The following is a 23,205-nucleotide window of genomic DNA, read 5'->3' on the forward strand; positions in this document are numbered from 1 at the left end:
GAGAGGGAGCGGAGGTTGAGCCTTGAACTGTGAGAACTAGAATATGTCTCCCCCACCACCTGATTTGGTCTGTTGGCCTATTGAAGGAACAGGATCTTCACTGTCAGGCCACCCCAATTCTAGCAGAGACCTCCACATCCACTAGAGGCCTCTCCTGGGTCCTTGGCAAACCCTCCAGCTGCATCACCCTGATTTGACCAGCCTATAACAGCATCATATTATTATTATTGATTTATTAATTGCCTTCTAAACAACCATTTCAAGGCAATGTACATTGAGGATGGGAAGCGGGTGGTGCTTCCCATCAGGACTTATCGATCAGAAGGTCAGCGGTTCGCATCCCCGCGACGGGGTGAGCTCCCATTTCTCAGTCCCTGCTCCTGCCAACCTAGCAGTTTGAAAGCACATCAAAGTGCAAGTAGATTAATAGGTACCGCTCCGGCAGGAAGGTAAATGGCGTTTCCGTGCGCTGCTCTGGTTCGCCAGAAGCGGCTTAGTCATGCTGGCCACATGACCCAGAAGCTGTACGCTGGCTCCCTTGGCCAATAAAGCAAGATGAGCGCCACAACCCCAGAGTCAGCCACGACTGGACCTAATGGTCAGGGGTCCCTTTACCTTTACCTTACATTGGGGATAATTAAAAACAGTTAAACCCACAAAAACTGCAAATGCATTTAAAACATAACTGAAAACATACAGAATGGTAAAGACTCTTCTATCCTGCTGGGAAAACCTCTATTGGAACAAAAATGTCTTGTTGCGTGCTGAGGTCCCCCAAAACACCCTAACCCAATAACTCACACATCACACAGGAATTTTTGTTTAAGGTTTTTGGCATAAATTTTGGCCACAACTTTATTAACATACAAAATGTGAGTGGTTGCTTAGGCATTGGTTCTGACTATCTGTCCCCCCCCGCCTTGGGGACAGCACTGACTTCCGGATTCCAGCGAAAGTCAGTGTGGAGGAACAAGATCAGGGATAACTGGAGCTGCGACACAGACCCTCAGCTTCTCCCCGCATGCTCCTAGGGGCTTACACGGCCGAAACCCGATTCCAGGGGTTTGGACGAAAGGATGGTAAGCCCCTGAATTCCTTTAACGGAATTCCCGTGCAGCAGCAGCATTGGAGGGGCAGGCACAGCCAATCCATACCCCTCCACCAACCAATTTGAACCAATGCCTAACCGCCACTCGAGCCCTATGCTCGCCGCCAACCACTCACAAACCCAACCACACTTTCAACTTAACCACCACCGAACTTAGCCATACATCATTTCCAACAGAGGAAAGATGAACCCCATCCATCCTGTAGTAACCAACCGTTTTGAAGGTGATCAGAGGGTGCGGAATCACGAACCCACCCTGATCGACCACCCACTTGCTCACCGCGGAGTTAATCCGCTTCCTCACCCGTTCGGTGGCAGCTGGGCAAGGGCTACCTCGCCACTTGCGACGTTGAAGCAACTGTGACCAAATTAACTTGGTTGCCGGCACCATGGCCGCCAATTCACCCAAATCCTGTAACATAACAGCACGCAGAACATAACAAGAAGAGGAAACTATGTCATTTTCCCCCAGCTGCACCACAATCGCCGAAGGAGGGCCTTCCTTGAGCACGCGCCCCTGAATGAGCGGCAGGAGTTCCTTCCACCGCATCCCCCTTCTGGATATCCAGGACACCTGCACATGCATCGGAAGGCCAAGGCCGTCGCCCACTCCAGACTGACGAGCTCTGCAAGCAGCCCAATGCACAATACTGTGCCCCACAATCCAGATGCGAATAGCGGCTGGACCTAGGGCGAAAACAAGAAACGTAAGCAGACGCAATCACATCATTTCCGTACATACCATCTGAACGCGGCCGACTTCCAACGGCCCAGATCCTTAATTCTTTCCGCTGACAGACCCCAATGAGCAGCTGTCGTTGCAGCCCCAATCCGAAAAGAATGCGGAGCAAACTCACCAGCTGGCAAGCCGCATGCGGCAATCGCCTTGCGCAATACCTTAGAAAATTGATGACGTGCCAATGGTTGCCCATTCTCATGTATAAATAATGGGCCCTCACCTGGCGGACGTAATAACAAGTATTTATTGAGATCCTTAACCGGGCAAGGGCCCCTTTTTCCTGTTGCCGGGAGTCGGATCACCGCTCCCTTCCCAAGCTGATCAGTTTTAGAACTTCTGACCATCACTTGCAGTTCCAGGGGAGACAAACTCACGTCCTGCAACAGCAAACCCCTCGGCCCTCCATTCCGATTAGGTTCCAGGACCACCTCCCCCACTCTCAGGGCCCCAAAAAAGGCTAATGAAAAGGCAGCGGAGAATAGCCGCGCCTCAAACCTAGACCAACAGATGCTCCTTAATTTACCACGCATCCTGTCCAGCAAGTGGAACGTGATGGGACGCCTGGGCGGTGGTCTGGAAGGACAAAGCCGCCCCCAGCCCTCAAGTGCTCTTCGCACTACAAACTTCCCACATGGGTCCCTATTAAACATAGCCTTGCTAAAGAAAGAAATTGCGGCTGCCTGAAGTCTCAGCGTCCTAGCTGCCCGACGCATCTGAAATAGATGCGCCAAATATCGGAGCACCTGGGTGGTAGAATGGGGTTTACCAATTCCCCCCGCCCCCACCTGCCCGTTAAACTTCAAAAAATCAGTCCAAGCCTTCTTATAGGACCTCAAGGTGGAGGGGGCGAGAGATGCAGCTACTCCCTGTAAAACTAAGTGCTGCCAAGGTTCCAGAGATGATCCGGGAAAAATTCCGGAAGGTCTCGAGCCACTGGCGCCAGGGACCTGAACCGCTCCATCTGAAAACGGGACAGAGCATCAGCAATCTCGTTAGACACGCCAGGAACAAAACGAGCAGAAAATACAATGTTAAAACGCAAACAATGTAAAACAAAAGCCCGCAACAGGGCTGATACCCTTGGAGATCGTGAAGACTGCTTGGCAAGCACATTCACCACCGCCAGGTTATCGGACCAAAAACACACTCGACGGTCCCTGAAATGCTCGACCCACAAATGTACGGCCACTACAATGGGAAAAAACTCAAGAAAAGTTAGGTCCCGTGTTATGGCTCCCCCGCGCCAAGCAGAAGGCCAGCGCTCAGCACACCACCTACCATCCCAGAACAAGCCAAACCCCAAGGACCCCGCAGCATCGGAGTGCACCTGAAAATCATTGTGGAGGTTCAAAGTGTCCTGCCACAGAGACACCCCGTTGAATTCCTCCAAGAATTCCAACCAAATACGTAAGTCGGCCTTCACCTGACTCGATAGACGAACCCTATGCTTCGGAGCTCTCAAGCCTGACATGAGTCTAGCCAAACGAGAGCAGAAGGGTCGCCCAGGGGCCACCACCCTGCAAGCAAAATTCAGGTGACCCAGCAGCGACTGCAGCTGTCGCAAGGTAACCTTCCTCAAAGGGAGCAAGTCTTCAATAACTCCTTTCAGCCCGAGTATCTTATCCGCAGGTAAACGCGACGTTTGGGCCACGGTATCCAATAAGATACCCAAATAGGTCAATTGCGTGGAAGGACCCTCCGTCTTCTCTACTGCCAAAGGCACCCCCAGCTCTTCCGTTAAGGAAGCAAAGGCCTGTAAAAGTACCACGCAATTCCCTGTATTACAGGCCGAGGCCAATAAAAAATCATCCAAATAATGCGTGACTCCGCCCAAACCCGTCCTCTCACGCAAGGCCCATTCCAGAAAGGAACTAAAACGTTCAAAAGCCGCACAAGCCACCGAGCAGCCCATGGGCATGGCCTTATCAAAGTAAAATCCACCCTCAAACTGGAAGCCTAGTAACCAAAAGTCATCTGGATGAATCGGAAGCAGCCGAAATGCAGATTCAATGTCGCATTTGGCTAAAAGAGCACCCGGCCCAAATTTCCGCACCATCTTGATCGCTTGATCAAGGGAAGCATACCTCACCGAACAAAGCTCCGGGGGAATAACATCATTTACTGATGTGCCCCTAGGGTGTGAAAGGTTGTGAATTAGGCGGAATTCCCCCGGGGCTTTTTTAGGTACTATACCTAACGGTGAAATGTGCAACTTAGGAAAAGGGGGAACCGCAAAAGGGCCGGCCATGCGGCCCAAGGCCAACTCCTTCGCGATTTTCTTTCGTGCCACCTCTGGCATATCCTTAACTGACTTTTGATTCGTAGGGTTCCTGGCAACCGGGGTTGAAATCACCGGAATCCTGAAGCCCAAAGAAAAACCATCCCGCAAATAAGACGCTGACTCCCGGTCCGGATAAGTCTGCAATAAGGAAATTAGTGGCTGTAGCCGAACCGGGGTAAAAGCTAAGGACCATAAGGCACTACTTTGCTGCTCCGGCGGCTGGAGCCTGGGGAGCGGCCTTGGAGGGCTGCTGAGAGCCCCCCCCTTTTCGAAAGGAACGCCGACCCCCTGCACAAGTGGATGCCGAATGATTCCCAAAACACTTCTCACACGTGTGCGAGAATCTGCAGAATTGGCGCAGGCAAGTACCCTTATTAAAGTCCCAGCAAAACAACTTACGGCCCGCCTTAGCTGGGATCGCCTTGAATTTCTGCGGTTCAGCTGCCTTCTTGTCAATACGCGGGGCCACAAAAGTGGTCCATACGTCTAGATCTTTCCTATCCCAGTGAGCTGTGGGTATCTTAGCAGCCCTGCGTCTGAAATTCTCATCATACGATATCGCAGCAGCCTCTCCAGCCATCGTACAGGCCGATCGGACAATAGACAAGTACACCCATAAATGCAACGATCTTCTAGGATAAGCTGCTGACACCACTCCGGCAAAAACCTGGAAGCTATCCAACCAGCGATCGAATGTCTTGTCCGCCCTGGCTAAGGCAATCCGTTTTTTAGGGGTAGCGAAACCCTTCTCTTGCAGGTCCTGACCTTCCAACGGAGGGGCAAGGCTGAATATGTCAACGTAACGGCCGTCTAGAATCCTAGACCGCAGCTTGGAAGCCAGGTGGGAACCAGGTATAAGATCCCTGGCCGAATTGGTGGCAACCTTTACATCAGGCACCAACATCCCATTCTGACACTCCTGCACCGCCCCGTACTTTGCCCTGTGGGAGTTTGCCCTTCGTTCCCAAGCCCATTTTGGGAGCCCTGAAGACTCGCCGAAGCCCCAATAAAGCTTAAGGGAAGCTTCGTCATCACTACTGGAACTATCACATGAAGTACCTGAGGAAGAGGATGAGGTGTCCTTTCGCCTCCTCTTGGCACGTCTCCTGGAACCCCTTCTGCGGCGACGGCGTCCACCAGAAGATGTTTTCGGAGGTGGAGGAAGGCTGTCCTCCACCGAAGACTCAGAGTCATTGCCCTGCTGGACGTCACCTGAAACCGACTGGAAAGAGACAGCTTGTGAATGACCAGGATCCGACCTCACCCCTGTTGAAGACTGCATCACTGTGCTCCGTGCTGCACGTATCCGTGCCGACGCTCTCCTCCGAGCCGCACCCCTGGTGCCGCCCCGCACCCTTGACACTGCAGCCTGAGACACAGGTAAGACCAGGGACTGGGTTAATTGGGTATTAAATGAAAGACCCCTGGGTGACAAATTTTCCCCTTCATCTTCGCTAGATGATGACACCGTAGAAGATGCGCCAACAGGGGGAGCTGGGGTTGCAGAAGAATTCGTCGGAGTTGAGCAGCGTTGAATCAAACCATCCATCTCGGCCTCAACCCGAGCCAATGCCACCGGGTCACTAGCCAGACCAGTGACCATCGATTGGAGGCGCCTCAGCGATTGGCCTGGCTCAGGAGAACGCAGAGCCTGGGACGGGCCTTTTATAGGTCGCTTTGCTGTCGGCGCGGGTCCAGGCCTCTGAGCCGCCTTTTTCTTTGGAGCCATACCTACTACCAATGGAGAGAAATTAATAAATCAATCCCAACAATCAAATAACGGTGTTTGTATTAACAATCAGTAGCCTGAATAGCCAAATCAAATAATTACAAACAGGCGCAAGCAAGGCGCTCACCAGCAGGTGGCGCAGTTGGTAGACAGGGCCAAAGCAGGCTGCCGTGCTATAAACGGCCACTAGGGGCCAGCCGCACTGGAGGAGGCAGGAAAATGGCGCTCCCGCCCAGGAACCAAAATGGCGGCTCTCCGCCCTTTGTAAGGAAGATCCTTCGGAAAGGCCTGAATTAGGCCGAAAGCAGGCCTTAAAGGCCCCAAACCGCTGGCCAAGGCCCAGGCGCCCGCTACAGCAGCGCCCGCAGCCCAACAATCCCGCGGCAGCCGCGCCGCGCAACGGCGCGACGGCACCGCCCGGCGGGTGCGGGGGGAAGGGAAGGACCGTGCAGGCCCCTCGGCCCAGCAAGTCGCCCTACCGCCCGCCGGCTCCTCGGCCTCCACGCCCCAATCCCCAGGAAAGCAGGGGGGGGGGAAGGCCTGACCAGGCCGCCCCGAAAATGAGGCCTGCAAAAGGCCCAAAACCGCCGCGCACGGCACGCGCGACTCGGCAGCGCGAAACGCCCACGCGGCGTTCCCCCCGCTGGGCCCGCCCCGCCACCCGGCGCGCCTCGGCCCCGAAGAAGGCCGCCGCCGAGGGAAGACCCAAGGAGAACCAACAATGCAGGTAAGCCCCTTACGTCCGGTGGGGGGGGGGGAACGAGGTGAATAAGCCCCTAAATTAATTTAAGGAAGGCCCGACCCTCTGGCCTTGGAAACTAACCGGCAAAAGCCAAGGTCAGGCGCCCACCCCCGAGGCCACCCACCGCGGCCCACGGGGCCCAAAGCCCCGGGGAAGACGTGCAGGTCAAAATTAAATTAATAGAAACTAATAAAAACAGAAGAACCACAATTAGGGGGGGGGGATTGGAAAGGGATACAAAATAAGGCAAATAATGCAAAGGAAAACAAATAAAGCAATTAAAAGGTGGAAAATTGGATACAAATTAAGGCAAGTAATGCAAAAGAAAAACAAATAAAGCAATTAAAAAGGTGGAAAAATGGAAAGAGAAAGTAGGTTTTATACAACCAGTCCTTCGCTGTTAGATCCGATGTCCACAGCGAAAGAGAAAGTAGCCTGCAGTGGACCCTGCTTAAATAACCACTGATCCCACCCCTAAATTGGCAACATCAAATTTGCCCCAGCAACACCATTCACCAACCAAGATCCGGCCCCTTAATACAACCTGCCTTTTACCCTAGGTGCTTTGTCTGGCCCCATCCGCAACACGTGCTCTCATTTAATGAGAACACGCTTTTCCAGAAAGTCCATATAGTAGGCACTCAGATATGAGATCTTTGCTGCACCTCTGAGTCTTCATTTTCTGGACCTTCTTTAGTTATCTGACTTGGTAGCGTAGTGCACAGTTGCACTCCCGTTGCTTATTTCCTCGCAAGTAGACAAAAAGGAGAACCATTTTGACCACTTCTCCGCTCTTTGCTTTTGATACAACAAACCACTTTGGTTTCGAGGAATTCTTCTTTCTCAGAACTGAGATTATTCTGTTGATGCATAATAAACTGTCTTCTGGGGGTGTTTAAGGAGTTGGCCTCCAGCTACACCTATTAGAATGAAGACCATTTGGAGTGGGGTGTGCTTATGGGCCTACTATAGACATTAGAGAATGTGCATGTCCTAGGAGGTAAGGAATGGCTGCCTAGTTTAATTAATAAAACCCTACAACCATGCCATGTAGGGGTAGGGAGATAAAACTGCAGAAATAAATGCTCCTTCTTCGTGTGTATGTTTGTGTAACATATTTCATAATATTACTGGAACAATTTACCTTAAGGAAATGCCAGTTGCATTTGCTAACTACCAACTGCGTTTTTAAAAAAATGACTTTCCTTCGAATAGGAAGAAGTGTGCATGCACACGAAAGCTCATACCAAGAACTATCTTAGTTGGTCTTTAAGGTGCTACTGGAAGGAAAAAAAATTTTTGTTTTGACTATGGCAGACCAACACGGCTACCTATCTGTAACTTCGAATAGAAAGCAACTAAAAAAAACTCCACAAATTTATTATAAGGTGTGAACTTATAGAAACCTTTAAAAACATACTTGGGAATGAGATTTTTAATATAAGCTTCCTGATAACTTATTTTTAAAAACTCCTAAATCGGTATGGACTTTAGAAAAAAAATGAGTTTGAGCTTATTGTCATAGTCACTGCATATTTTTAAAAAACACACACATACAGAGTTGGATCATGGAATGTGCTTCCCAGCTAAACTAATACCCCCATCTACTTCCTTAAACTGGGTAATAGTGTTCAATATATCCAAGGAAGTGAAACCCGATGAAGTTGTCTAGATTGGTCTTGTTTCTCTGTCAAATACGTAATGCTGACTTGTGTTTTCTGTCATCTCTCTGAAGCATCAGATCTCCCATATTTCTTCCTCTCTCTCTTTTTTTACTTGTAACTTGCCAGCAGTGGATGACTCTACTTAATGTTTACCCTGAACTGCTGGAAACAAGAACCACCTCCCTTGAATGGGTGGTCGCTCATTTCAAGATTGCAGCATAATCCCTGGATACACATATTTTTAAATGTGGGTTTTATTTGATTATTGGCTTTGTGGGTAAACAGAAGGAATCTGCACTCCAGTCATTGTGGCTCCAAGCAGTTGCTTTCCACATATTTCGCTTGTTGTTGTTGTTTTAAAATCAGCCTGCATGTATCACAGTATTTTTAAATTGCTGCTTCTTAAGTGCCCCTTGTAAATCTGAAATATTTGACTTAAAAGTGTCATTAAAGCCATTAGTATTTATCTTTGCTCAGATCAAGATTTGTAGAGCATGTTTTGCTAATGACATGTTTATTGTTTAGAATGCCACATGACTTACGATATGTTTTGGACCTTTACGTTGGAAGCTACATCTGCTTTTTGTTAAGAGTGTTCCTCGTAATTGTACAATGTGTGTCCGTGAGAGAAATAAGGCTATTTTTTTGTTTTATGTTTTGAAAAATGCTTTCATGTTTGCAGTGTTTTGTGCTTGGACTCTCATGCATGGGATCTCCCTAGTTTATCAGTCCCTCTCAAAAATCATAGGCAAAAGTGATAAGCATCACATCAGTCCAAGGCTTCACTTGGAAGCTTGTCACACCCACTGTAGAATGTCTTATTGGAAGCTTACACAAGAAAACTTGCATTATTATTATTATTATTATTATTATTACTACTACTACTACTACAGCGGTACCTCAGGTTACATACGCTTCAGGTTACAGACTCCGCTAACCCAGAAATAGTGCTTCAAGTTAAGAACTTTGCTTCAGGATGAGAACAGAAATCGTGCTCTGGTGGCAGTGGGAGGCCCCATTAGCTAAAGTGGTGCTTTTAGGTTAAGAACAGTTTCAGGTTAAGAACGGACCTCTGGAACGAATTAAGTACTTAACCCGAAGTACCACTGTATTATTATTATTAATAATACCCCGCCCCTCTGAATGGGTTGCTCCAGCCACTCTGGGCTGCTTCTAACATATATAAAAACATAATAAAACACTAAACATTTTAAAAAACATATATACAAGTCTCTGTTGCAGCCACTTTTAGAATGCTGTGTACAGTTCTGGTTGCCTCGTCTCAAAATAGGTACTGTTTTAGACGGTTCAGAAAAGACCAACCCAAATGACCAAGGGGTTAAAGAAGATCCCCTTTGAGGAAAGATTACAGTATTTGGGGCTTCTTAGTTTAGAGGAAGTGCAAGTGGCAAAGTGACAGAAATGTGTAAGAGGCAACATTATAGGAATGTATAAATTACGCATGGCATGCAGAAAGTAGGTAGAGAAAATGGTCAGAGGCAGTATGCTTCTGGACACCAGTAGGTGGAAACAAGGAGGAGGAGAGAGAGTTCTTGTGCTCAGGTCCTGCTCACTGGCTTCTCATGGGCATCTGGTTGGACACTGCAAGAGGTCAGGCAGTACCAGTGCCCATGGGAAACCCATCATTTCAACTTTTCAGGGGGTGCACTCCATGTCTCATCTATGAGTGCCCCTAGATTGGTAGAGGGACAAAGTAAAACCTTCCTTTCTTCACATCTGCCAAGTGGAGCTCCTGTTCCTGTCACCTAATGACAGAGCCCGTGAAAGACTTTCCTTTTGCGGCTAGGTTTCAGGCTGGTAGTTTACCTTGTTCTTCTGCTGTTTATCATTCCCTCTGATAGTGAAATTAGCTGGTTCTGTGCCAGTGGGACTGGAGCCAAAAGAGGGCCACTGAGAATCAGGAAGAGAGATATCAGCAAGCTTGAGTAACCCCCAAAGTATGTACAAGTGCAAAGCCCCTTTAAACCCCACAAAGAGGGCAACTCACAAGATAAAAAAACAGATTTATGGGGACAGAGTATGATCTGAAGCCTCTAGGAGCCAAAAATGAATGTTATTTGGAAAAGAAAACCAGAAGCTGTGGAGGAAAAGGGATTGAGTCCTTTACATGTATAGGATTGTATAGAATCCTACACAATGTATAGGATTGTGGAACCCTGAACTAGACTTCCTCTATTAGTGAGTTAGCAGCACACAACGCAACGTTTTTGTTGCAAGCCCCACTTGTAGTTGCATCCTTGTTCTCTTTCTAAAAGTAAGTTGCAAAGTGACTTAAAGTAAATTTTGTATTAATTGTTCAGCTTATGTTTTGATTTTCTCTTATTGGGTATTTTGCTATATCCACTTGGAACATAGCTTCTTTGGAAAAATGAATACTAAAATAAAGATCAGCTCATGTTCATGGCTATAGGAGAGTAACTTCGATGAAGGAATTTGCTGACTTTTGAAATTAATGTGTTGATGTTATAATATTCAGGAAAGAAAGTTCAGTTATTTTTTTATCACAATTCTATCTCAGAGGCATTATCCTGTTATATTCCTTCAGCAAACCTATGGTGGAAGTTAGATTGGAAGATAATGGCCACATCCAGACCTAACAGCAGTCTATAATTTAGTGCAATATGAATAAGCCTCAGACTCTTTATTGAAACATAGAGTCATAGACTTGTGGAGTTGGAAGGGACCCTGAGGATCATCTAGTCCAACCCTCCGCAACACAGGAATGTGCAGCTATTCCATACAGGGATAAAACCTGCAACCTTGGTGTTATCGGCACCACACTGTGACAAAGCGAGCTATCCAGGCTGTGAAGAGATGAGAAGCATCTGTTTCAGTGTTCTTCTGTTTGCCATGCCATCTAAATCAGGACACTGTGGTTAATTTAAACTATGGCTTGTTCTAAGAAGCCAAGATCAAACTGATCCTGGCTTGTTTAGATACATCTAATTAAACTAACCACAGTTCCAGTTCAGACAAAACAGCAAACTACGGTTAGCTGAAAATGGAAGCAGATGCTTCCAGTTCCTTGAAAGCCATGCTGGAGGAGAATGTCTAAGGTTCATTCATAAATTATGGCCTATTGTTGTGTCTGAATGTAACCATTATCGTCAGCTATTGTTTCCTATCTCCTCACACCAGAGGGTGGGAAGTTGCAGAAGGAGGCTCATGCTTGTGATGCTGTAACACATATACCGTAATATGTTGGTTTAGCATTGCATCCAAAGCAGGTTAATACTGTATGGGATTTGAGCCTGGATATCCCTGCCCCAAGTCCAACACATCACCTGTGGTTTTGCAGTTCAATATGAGGGCTGTCCTTTGTGTAAGTGTGACAACCTTTTCAAAACAGAGCATAGTAGGCAATGTATGTGGGGTGCAATGACATCAGCAACAGGTCCTATGAAACTTTGTTGGTTTCCTTTCTTCATTTAGAACTGTAGAGTAGCAGATAACACCTCCTGAGGCATATGGGGGTGTTTACTAGGCTAACCAAGGAATGGGCTGCCAACAGGAGTTGAATTGATGAGTCGGGAGTGATCTAACCACTTAACGGGACTTTGGAATCAAGAGAGAAAATGCACATGGATGTAATGAATTATGGAACCCATTTAGCAGCTAGTGGCAAGTCTGTGGCTGTTAAGAGAGGAAAGGGTCCACCAGTTTCTTTTTATCCCTGGCTTTGAAGCTGGCACAGCCAATAGAAATCCATATGACCCTTAAACACAGTCCAGCAGTATCTTGAACAGTTTGGTATAAGTCTGAGCTGTAGAAATAATATATTGTACTCTCTCAGTATAGTGTGCATGATGAAAAACAAGACTGAATACCAAGCTTCTTGCCAGGATATTTGCTGGATGTCATACTGGAAGTTAAATCATGTATGGTATATTGATGTTTTTCATTGCTTTATGGCACATCTGTTTCTTGTTTGCTGCTTATATTAGTGCCTCCATATTAGAAATACACCCATATCAGGTTATTCCGAGGAAGTGGGCTGCCCTTGAAGGATCTATGGCTTTAGCTGCATTTCCATCTTCCCAAGTCCACCCCTTTTCCATAGAAGTTGCAACTTGCCCATCTATAGTTGTGGATGAAGAGGAACCTGTGAGACACTTGCAGCTTATGAAGTGGACTATTATGGAATGTATGCTAAAAATAGTGGAAGGGAAAATGCAATTGTATTCCAGTCCTGCAGCCATGAACATGAAGCTGTAAATCCATGATTAGCAATATTTATAGTATCATAGAATTGTAGAGTTGGAAGGAACAATGAGGGTCATCTAGCCCATGTGCAATGCGGGAATATTTTGCCCAATGGGAGGCTCGAACCCATGGCCCTTGGATTGAGTCTTATGCTTTATCTTCATTGCAGAGCAGTCATTTGTCCTCTTCGGCCTGATACTGTGCTGGTGGCGTAGTTTCAGCCCTTAACATGGCCATACCCTAGAGGTCACTCTGATTTGCACCATCCAATGGGTGTACAATGGCAGACATGCTTAGTTAAAAACTTGTTTCTACTACTTAGTGAGGGGAATGAACTAGCAGATGCTTAGTGTATGGATGTGAGGAGCTTCTGAAAACCAATTGTGGGGAGTGTTTCTGCTGTTAAGCACACAAAATGAGATTTTTTTTTTTAAAAAAAAACCCACAAATGTATGCATAATGCAGCTCTGTGTGCAAAAATTATTTTGATATACAGTGGTACCTTGGGTTACATACGCTTCAGGTTACATACGCTTCAGGTTAGACTCCGCTAACCCAGAAATAGTGCTTCAGGTTAAGAACTTTGCTTCAGGATGAGAACAGAAATCGTGTTCTGGCGGCGCGGCGGCAGCAGGAGGCCCCATTAGCTAAAGTGGTGCTTCAGGTTAAGAACAGTTTCAGGTTAAGAATGGACCTCCAGAACGAATTAAGTATTTAACCCGAGGTACCACTGTACTTCTTGCCAACACCCACAAATTGAGTGTCTTGGCATCAGTTGTGTCCTTTGGCTTCTTAATGTACAGTTGCACTTGGTAGCACATACTTTCAAGAACAAATAATATAAACTTAAAGTTCTTGACACTCTGTTGCAAAAAAAGCTTCAAGGCAAATTGGAAGTTTAAATTAATCATTGTATAGCAAGGCCCAGTACATCTGGACTAGTAGTCATTCTTCTCTTCTGTATATGTGTGTATGTTTACTTACACACACACACACACACACACACACACACACACTCCCCCATGTGGCAAGCAATTGCCGTTTCACTCAAATAGTAATACAGATTATATGCAAGTCATCTGAACAATCTATAGCTGGCACTTGGATATGGTGCAGAATTCTAGAGTCATATGTTAATGTGTATTCTGTTAAATCTATAAAATATTGTATGTATGGAGAAGCCATGTATAACTTAAGGAAGGAGGGGACAAACCAACATAGGAAGTGCAGCTTTAATAACCAGTCATAGATCAGTGGTACAATGCTATCCTAAGCTATCTTGCCTTTAAACAAATAATCAGTATTACTGAACGCAAAAGAAATATTCCAAGCAATGTAAAATATCATTTTTTAGATGTCACAAATAATATTTAATAAAACTTGCATGTTGCACAATGCATTAATCTAGTAGGTATTCCAGATGAAAATGTGTGGAGAACCAAAGCATTCAGTGGATAGTGCTGCTCTGTATGATGAGCAGATATTCAGGTGTAAGTATCAGGTGTGCCAAATTCTACTTTCCTTGCAGGCCAGTGGGGGAAGGCCTGGCTAGGACTCTACCTAATGCTGTAGAACTGCCAGGAACGTGGGAGAGAGGAGCACACTAAAAGAAACTAAGGGACTAAAGTGTTGACCTGTGCTGCACAGGGTCTGGCCAAAGGCCTTGTTTCTGACATTCTTGATCTGAAGCACATGTGCTTTGCTTGGAAGTGATTTCCCCAAGGCGTTAAATAAGCCACTTTGCCAGTTGTAGTCCTAGCAACAAATGTAACTTAACTGCTTGATTCCATTTTGACCAAGTGTGTTTGTAATGCTAATGCAGTATACCATAAGTGAATTCTGGAACTGAATCATATGTTGTATTGATTTGTAACATTTGCTTCCTATACTTGTGTGCCAGCTTGGACTGTTGCAGCTTTTGCAATTAAATATTTGTCTGCTACTTTTTTAAATAATGTATTGTCACGTTCTGTACTCTGTTACTTCCCTTATACAGTGGTACCTTGGGTTACAAACTCCGCTAACCTGGAAGTAGTACCTCGGGTTGCAAACTTTGCCCGAGGATGAGAATGGAAATCGCATGCTGGTGGTGCGGCAGTAGCAGGAGGCCCCATTAGCGAAAGTGTGCCTCAGGTTAAGAACAGTTTCGGGTTAAGTACGGACCTCCAGAACGAATTAAGTTCATAACCCGAGGTACCATTGTATTGTACATGGGCATTGCACTTCAGAGTCCCTTTTGATGTAGCCTACACACACACACACGAGTTCTGAAGACCTTGTGTTTTTAAACTTACTAGCTCACATGGTTACCAAATTCTGATGGGAGGGGAGATAAACATATGAACAAGGAAGCAACTAAATCTCACATTCTTTTAAATGCATGATTTGTATTCCCATATTGATTCCTTCTGGCACCCTCACCTCCTCCACTAAGGGCTGGCTCATACTGAGGAATGTTATTGGAAATGTTTAGCTATAATAATTTGGCATCCATTGTGCTCATGCAAATCAGGATCTCTTTAATATAAGTGCTTTTTAAGCAGTATCAAATGAAAAACAGGATGATGTTCTCCCAATAAAGGTCAAAAAACATCAGCCCTGCCTTTCAAGATGGCACATAATCTAAGCATAAAGAAATACAAAAGATAACACTTTTAAGATTTTGTTTACTTGTGAAGGAAGCTGACTTGATATGCCCCTGCCATATTGGTTTATCACAATTTTAAAGTTGTAAATAAAAGTTTAAAATTGCCTACTAATAATTAAGCTAAAGCATGTCTGATAAGGGGTTATATGGTCATAGAGTCCTGCACGAATCCTTGATCCACTAAACTTATTGAATACTATGCAGCTTCAACCTTGAGGAGTTTGCCAGCCTCTTAAATTCCAGTAAGCAGGGTGCACCATTATTGCAAAAAATATTGTTTTAAACTGTGGAGTCTATAATGGAATTTCACTTGTTTATTAAAATCTAGGGACTCAGCAAAAATCCAGAGGTATGTGTACCTTGTAAACTTCAAGTGTTCAACAGAGTATCTCTTATCTCTTTGCATGACCTGTGTCAGGTCTAAAAGTTACAGATTTTGCCACTTCAAAAGATTACCTTGTTATATTTTCAATGGATATGGCCTATTTTTCCATGAGAGTGCAAAGGAAGCAACATTTGAAATTACTCTGTTAAATCCAAAGTTAAAGTTGCTGAAGAAGGGTATTTGTGCTACACTCTTAAACACTCAAATATTGCTTTCCCTGTTGTGACCACAACAGGGACAATTCAAGACCTTTGTGTGTTCCTCCCTCCAATAAACTGTTTTTAACGCTAATATATCTTTGTGTGGAAGAAGTTTTGTTTTCATGCCTTGGGGCAACTAACGTAATTGCTGCAGCAGTTCTTGTCATCTGCATTTACTGGACAGTCTTAAACTTATTGAGCCAAAAAGTAATAAACCTCTGGGAACAAAGATGTTAAGGTATTTGGCTGCTAGCTGGTTGCAGCACTTGCCAAAATCCTTTAGAAACAGAACTGAATGTTTCTAATGGAATGCTTCGTAAAAAGCACAATAAACTCTGATAAGAAGTTGAGGGGTATTTGTGTGTTGTAGTTATGATCACAAAACAAACATTTTCTGCTAAAGGGTGCACAAATTGGATAAATGGCTTTCTTGCCATCCTGTTGAAACTACAGGCAAGTAAGTTGAAACCAGCTCTTCTTTATGGATCTGATTTTTCTCCATAGAAGCATCCTCCTTGAACACCTATACTTGTTAATGGTGGCTTTTAATCATAAACATTGATAACAACTTGGCTGTAGATATCAGTGATTACAGCTGCTGCCCATTCTTTGCTAGGCAAAAAATCAGTGTCGTCTGATGCTCTTTGTAAAAGAAAATGCCCTGTAGTTGGCCTGTTTCTGCCCCCCCACAAGCTTCTTATTGCTGAGAGAGAATTTAATTGCACCCTAACTCTATCTTCCTTCCCCCTCCTGCAAGCTTTAACTAGCCTCTGGAGTTCAATATCAAGTTTAGTTCCACTCAACCTACATTATCTTGAGCTGTGTTTTGCTATGAAGCACCACTCCAGACTGGTGTTTTATTGCAGGTGTATTCTGCAACCCTTCTCTTGCACAAGGGCTCCAGAGGATCTGCCACATTGTCATCACCACGTAGCTACCTAAGGCTTAGATTCTAAGCTTGTCTGTGCCCAGAGTGGGCAGATTGTAACAATAAAGGGAAAATGTCAGAAAAATTCATCACCCACAACAAATAAGGTGATCAAAAGTATTAACCCAGTTAGAATGATCATACCACCCTATTTTCCTTTGGCATGACAGTGGTACCTCGGGTTAAGAACTTAATTCGTTCTGGAGTTCTGTTCTTAGCATGAAACTGTTCTTAACCTGAGGTACCACTTTAGCTAATGGGGCCTCCTGCTGCCGCTGTGCCGCCACTGTGCAATTTCTGTTCTCATCCTGAAGCAAAGTTCTTAACCCGAGGTAATATTTCTGGGTTAGCAGAGTCTGTAACCTGAAGCGTATGTAACCTGAAGCGTCTGTAACCCGAGGTACCACTGTACTGTGTTTTGGGATGGATTTCAGTAGTGGTAAATTTTGAAGGGCTCAAGCGCCTCATGACAATCCTCACAGCCATACCTTGCTCAACCTTACGCCCACTGAAATTAAAACTCTAAAGTGCTCTGAGAATGAGGAAATCGGAAACCTCTTTCAGAGGGGAAGAAACTGGAGGCCAGGTTTCAACACAACACTAAACTTTATTATTCTTGTTACATTTGATGTCACATTTATTTACACCAATATACCACATAGCAGATTCTGTTTAGCAGAGTGCTAAGCAAAATGTTCTGTCTGTGCATGAGATTTCTCATTGCACACTCGACTGTTCCTGTCCTCTTTTCCTCCTGCGTGACCCTTGTTTCCAAACAGGTTGTTTCACATTACCTTGCATTCTGCTCCAGGAGAATGGACTGTAGCAGCGCCATGTCTCTCAAAAACATGTTGATTCAGTAGCAATATTTAGCACCAGGCTGCCAGCCTATTGAGTTCAAATCAGAATGTAACTTACATTTATGGGAATAGCTGGGCTGATAATGTATAAAAACACCAGATGGAGCTGTCCTTCTGCGTTATAGCAGCAGCTACATATTTCTGTTAGTTCTACATCTCTTTGAAAAGACAAAAATTATGTTGGGAGAACTTTTGTCTAAAGAAGCAATTCTAGTAAGTGGGCATTTGCTTTCACTCTGTTACTGTGTTGTTTGACAATTTGTCTTGATAAGGAACTGCCAAGAAAGCTTAAAAAAAAGTCAATTAGTCAGTACTTGTTAACGTTGTAAGGGCAATTAATTTTCCATGGTCATGGTGGTGTAAGATATGCATTGCTTGATGTGAACTGACATCCATAGCTGGGGAGTGTGACCATAATGTGCCATAATAGGTAGTGTGTATAATTTATATTACCATATTTAGGGAATTTTTTCCTCTCGGTGTAGCATGACTTTCTTATGTTGTAAGCTGCCTTGAGCATGGTTTTAACTATGGAAAGACAGCATACAGATAAAATTATGTATGTATATATTACCTATACAAATAAGATTCTCTACACACATGGCCCAAATCATGATGTAAACATGTTTGGAATAATATCTAAAAGATTGAACATGACAAGTATTTTTTAAGTAGAAACAAACCGAGGTTTCATCCAGGAATACTGATGATTTAAAGCTTCTACCTATTTTTCCTGTTATGCCTGTTAAAATAAATTATGACTCTTATTAGCTTTATGCCAGCATTTTCTGCATTTCCTCAAGAGACCCTGGTAGATGTGTACATTTTTTTTTAAAAAAATGCAATATATTTACAGTTTTAAAAAAGTGCCTCAATCATTTTCTAGTTGGGGAAAAATATGAAAAAAAAAAGGATGTTAAGCTAATTTTTAGGTGAGGGGAGAAATTAACTTTCCTAATAGCAAAATTCTAAGCTGTTGCAAGCAAGGTATATAGAAAACCTTTGTGTGATATAGGTGTTTGTACGTAAATGATATTCAGGAAACTGAATAGTACAGTTCTTGTTCTCTTTCAGTCCTAGAGCCATAGGGAAAGGCTAAAGAGTTACAATTCTTACTTAAATAATATTAAACAAAACAAAACATTCTTCGTAACTATGAAGTTACAGTGGTACCTCTGGTTACGTACTTAATTCGTTCCGGAGGTCCGTTCTTAACCTGAAACTCTTCTTAACCTGAAGCACCACTGTAGCTAATGGGGCCTCCTGCTGCTGCCGCGCTGCCAGAGCACGATTTCTGTTCTCATCCTGAAGCAAAGTTCTTAACCCAAGGTACTATTTCTGGGTTAGCGGAGTCTGTAATCTGAAGCGTATGTAACCCGAGGTACCACCATAATCAGTTTTCTCAATGTAGTTACTGTGCTGGGCAGAGGATGTTTACTTCTAAATGAAGTGTGTGTTGTATTGACCTTTTCAAGGCAAGTGGTCATCCTTCACAAAGACATTATTGACCTATTTCACCACAGTCAAGATTGGCACCCCAGCCCTACCCCTGTTGTAACCAGTGAGAATTAAACATTTTATTTCCATTTATTTCCATGGGACTTGGCATAGCTATGAAGTGATGAAAGCTTTTATGTTGACATGCCATGAGCAGCCTTGTGAAAACTACCATATTGGCCTGAATATAAGGCTCAGTTTCCCCCCCCAAATTCCGACCATGAAAGCATGGCTTATATTCACAACCTTACGGTATGCAGCCAGGAGAGTGGGGCAAACAGCGCCAGTAGCGTGGCAAAGCGGTGCCTCCCCCCCCCCAGTGTAGTTCCCCATCCTCTCCCCCAAGGCCGAGAAGGGAGAGAGCAAGGAAGGGGAAAGGTCATCAGCAACACAGCGTGGCTCCCCCCCCCCACCGCACACGCACCCAGTATGCAGCCAGGAGCACAGCAAGGAATGGAGGGGCTTATATTCAGGTATTTTTCCTCTCCCCCCCCCATTATAAAGGTGCGGCTTATATTCTGGCCAATACAGTAATTTGCTGGTTGCCTGTGTCAAGTAGGAATTGCCTCCAGGCAACTAGGGTGAGAACTAGGGTGGCCAGAAATGTGAGAAGGACAGGAAGACTAGTAAAGAGAAAGAAAAGTAGACGGATAACTTTTGTAGTTACTAACTGTGATTTACTCTTGGGCTTCTTCAGGAAAATAATTTCACATCTTCATGTTGGGCGTAGTGTGGTGGGTGGCCATAGCCCCGGGTGCATGAATTTAGGGGGCATGAATCAGGCACCCCCATGCAAGGATCTCCATTCCACCCTGCCTGCTGACGGGGGTCTCTGGGCACTAGGGTCTGGCCTGGCTCCAATCCTGTCGCTGAATGTTCGCCCACCCTGAGTTGAGGAGGCGCCTGTCAAGGGCTTCATCGGCCAGCTGGGCTCCTCCCTGCATGGACGGGCAGGTGGTGAGGGCTGGGCTGGTGCATGAGCTCCGTGAACCCACCCACCCAGCAGCGTCAGCGGTAAGGGCTGGGGTGGCACAGTGGTTTCTGTTAACCCTCCATGCCCCAGACACTGGCAAATGATGCAACACCACTGCTTCATAGGGCCTATCTTGCCTGTTTCTGTGATACAGACTGAACCTGTTGCACTTGGCAGTGGAGAGTTTTACATTCCCAAAGTGTTAATATGTAACCCTAACTGGCTGGCACATTCTGCAGTCGATTCAGTTTGAAAGCACTGAAAGCACACTTGCATGGCCATAAGCAACCAAATTAATTTAAAAGCTACGGGAGCTTTTGCACAATTCTCTAGAGAAAGACGTATACAGCTGTGTCTATACTGTGCGAGCATAGTGTATCTTACATAAATTAATGCATATGAACAGGGAAGCGTGACTTAAGGGCTTGTGTTGGCTTGTAGTAGAAAGAATGGGTAATTTGTTGGATGGTTTGCATAGCCCATTTACCAAAGTAATATTTCTCTTTGGTTTTTCTTTTCAAGATCCTCATATTAAAGTCTCCGGGAAAAAGGAAAATGTCAAAGAAGCTAAAGAGAAGATCATGTCTGTTTTGGACACAAAAGTAAGATGAAAATCAATTAACCAGCCCTTGGGCTTGGAATTCCAAGTTCTTGATTTCTGAGACTCAGCAGTGCACCAGCACTTAGCGTTCCTGAACCTTCTTAGGTTACATTAAAAAGCAAACATTTTCACTGAAATTTAACATTTACATGGCTTAAAACAGCCAGTGATTATTTCCATCTTTAAATTTGATCTGCTTTCAAGTAATCTCAACTAGTACAACTTTGCATGCTGCAAAATGAGTCAATGACAGCATCCAACAGGAACTCTGGAGTATTTTTATTTTTTTAAGAACTTGGGGGTTTTGTAACTGGACAGTTTTCTTTTTTAATTCATGAGCAGCCTGATCCCATGGAATCCTTACCAAAAGAAAAAAGCTGCTTTGGCACAAGCCGCTGTCTGCGCTGCAGCAACTAAATTTGAGCTCTACATCCCATTTGGTTACAATTTCATGGAAAATCCCCCTAAGAGCTGTCAAGTCATGCAGATGTGCTAATGCAGTTGTTTTAATGGGTGGGGTAAAAATTACTTGCCATGGGCACACTATCTGTACTTGGTCACAGAGTGGGCATTAAAGGTCATGAGAAATATTTGTTAAAATGTTAAATTATGTATTGTGTAATTATCACAAAAAGAAAACTGCATTTTCAATGTAGCATTTGGAAAAGCTGTGCAAGAGTTTGCAGAGACGCTTAGGGCAGTACATGACCCGTGAGGTTAGCCCTGAAGCTTCTCTTTGGATTTAGCCCAGCAAAGTAGAGCCCTTTAAACCACTTAAATATGGCTGTGGCTGAGAGAAGTAAATAGACATGTAACGCTGGTGTGCTGCTTGCTGAATGAGCAGCAACAGCAGCCCATTTGTTTTCTGCAAATGCTTTTAAGCAGGCAAAATAGTTTTGCTTATACATCATACTAAGCAATACCATGGTGTAGTGCAAAATATGCTGGCTGCGGGGGAGGATATTGCGACCACTTTCCTCCTCCCTGGTTTTTTTTAGCTGCTGCGGCATGCTAAGAGTTAAGACATAAAGGTAAAGGTAAAGGGACCCCTGACAATTAAGTCCAGTCACGGACGACTCTGGGTCATCTAACTTTAAAGGTCGAGGGAACCAGCGTTTGTCTGCTTCTGCAGTTTTTCTGGGTCATGTGGGCAGCATGACTAAACCAGAGCAGCGCACGGAAACACTGTTTACCTTCCTGCCAGAGCAGTATCTATTTATCTACTTGCACTGTGTGCTTTCAAACTGCTAGGTTGGCAGGAGCTGGGACCGAACAACGGGAGCTCACCCCATCATGCGGATTCGAACCACCAACCTTTCAATTGGCAAGCCCTAGGCTCAGTGGTTTAGCTTAATTAGTTTGGCTGCTTAATGTGTCATCTGAACCTGGCTTAGCTCTCCTGGATAAACCACAAGCTGTAAACCACAGAACAAACCATGGTTATAATTCACGACATACTCTGGAGAGTTAAACCCAGCAAAGGTTTATACGGCATGCTAAGGCAGACATAGCTTAGCTTTCAACAGTGCAGCAGCAAAACAACCAGAGAAGAGTGTAGTAGTGATGAGGCTTTTTTTCTGGGAGCCTTCATCCTTATGCATTATTGCCAAACTATGATTTGGCAGCTCCTCCTCCTCCTCTAAATTTGTTAGTCACTTTATCTTGTCCAGGGCAACCCAAAGTCACTTACAACCAACCAAACAGACAATAAACCCCACATAGATACCTTAAAACCAAGAGGAAAGATAAATCCATTAACAGCATCCCACCCACTTCTAAAGGCCACAGATAGCTAAATGTCAAAGGCCTGGTTACGGAAGAAAGTTTTTGCATGTCACCTAAACATACATAAAGATGGCACTAGGCAAGCCTCCTGAGCTTAGCATAACATAATACAGCAAGAACGCTCCTCAGCAATGTAACCTTGGTGTTCCATTAGAAGTCCACAATCATTCTCTGTTTGCCCCAGATTTTAGCAGTCACTCCCAGCATGAGTCAGCCGAGGCGTAGTCCTTGTTCTAAACCTTTATTTACCTATTGCTTAGTAGTAGTAGTAGTAGTAGTAGTAGTAGTAGTAGTAGTGTTAGTAGTAGTACTAGTAGTATTTATTGCAAATACTGGTCAGAGGCTTAATAAATGCCAGAGTAAAATGCAAGGTAATTGTCCTTGAGGCACATCATAAAAAATTGTCATTACTCCTGTGTGAGGTTTTTTTTCTTGGTTTGTATTTATAACGTCATCCATTTGCCTTAACCCTTGGGTGTGCCAGCAATTTCAATATAATTTACAGCCCTAATATTTGCCCAAAGGCAAATCTCAAGCATTTAAGAATTGTGGAGAGCAGGTTGTTTTGGCTGAATGGATCATATGGCATCTTCCTTTAATGAAGGAAGGGAAATACTTAGATTCATGGGAACTGTGAGGCGTAGGATTACTGCTTCCCCCTTCTTCGCCCTTCTCTGCTCCTGTGGCTTTAAGAGCAGGCAGGTTCACAGAAAGTTAGTAGATAAAGAGGACTCTCACCTGCTCAACTACTCAGTTTTAGGCTGGGAGAGAGGCAAGGGAAGCAGCTCCATTGAAGGGTTGAGAACATAAGAACAGCCTTGCTGGAACATTCTAAGATCTGT

General features: G+C 44.7%; 1 protein-coding gene across 2 annotated transcripts in view; it reads left to right on the forward strand.

The window, feature by feature from the left end:
* Window positions 1-23,205, forward strand: part of BICC1 (BicC family RNA binding protein 1) — a 111,153-nt gene that overhangs the window by 58,985 nt on the left and 28,963 nt on the right. For both annotated transcript variants that reach the window (XM_053388305.1, XM_053388306.1), the window contains exon 4: window positions 20,500-20,579. In XM_053388305.1, the coding sequence (XP_053244280.1) occupies window positions 20,500-20,579 (80 nt within the window). The remainder of the gene's footprint in view (window positions 1-20,499; window positions 20,580-23,205) is intronic.

Source organism: Podarcis raffonei, chromosome 5 (assembly GCF_027172205.1).
Source record: "Podarcis raffonei isolate rPodRaf1 chromosome 5, rPodRaf1.pri, whole genome shotgun sequence".
Classification (NCBI taxonomy): Eukaryota; Metazoa; Chordata; class Lepidosauria; order Squamata; family Lacertidae; genus Podarcis; species Podarcis raffonei.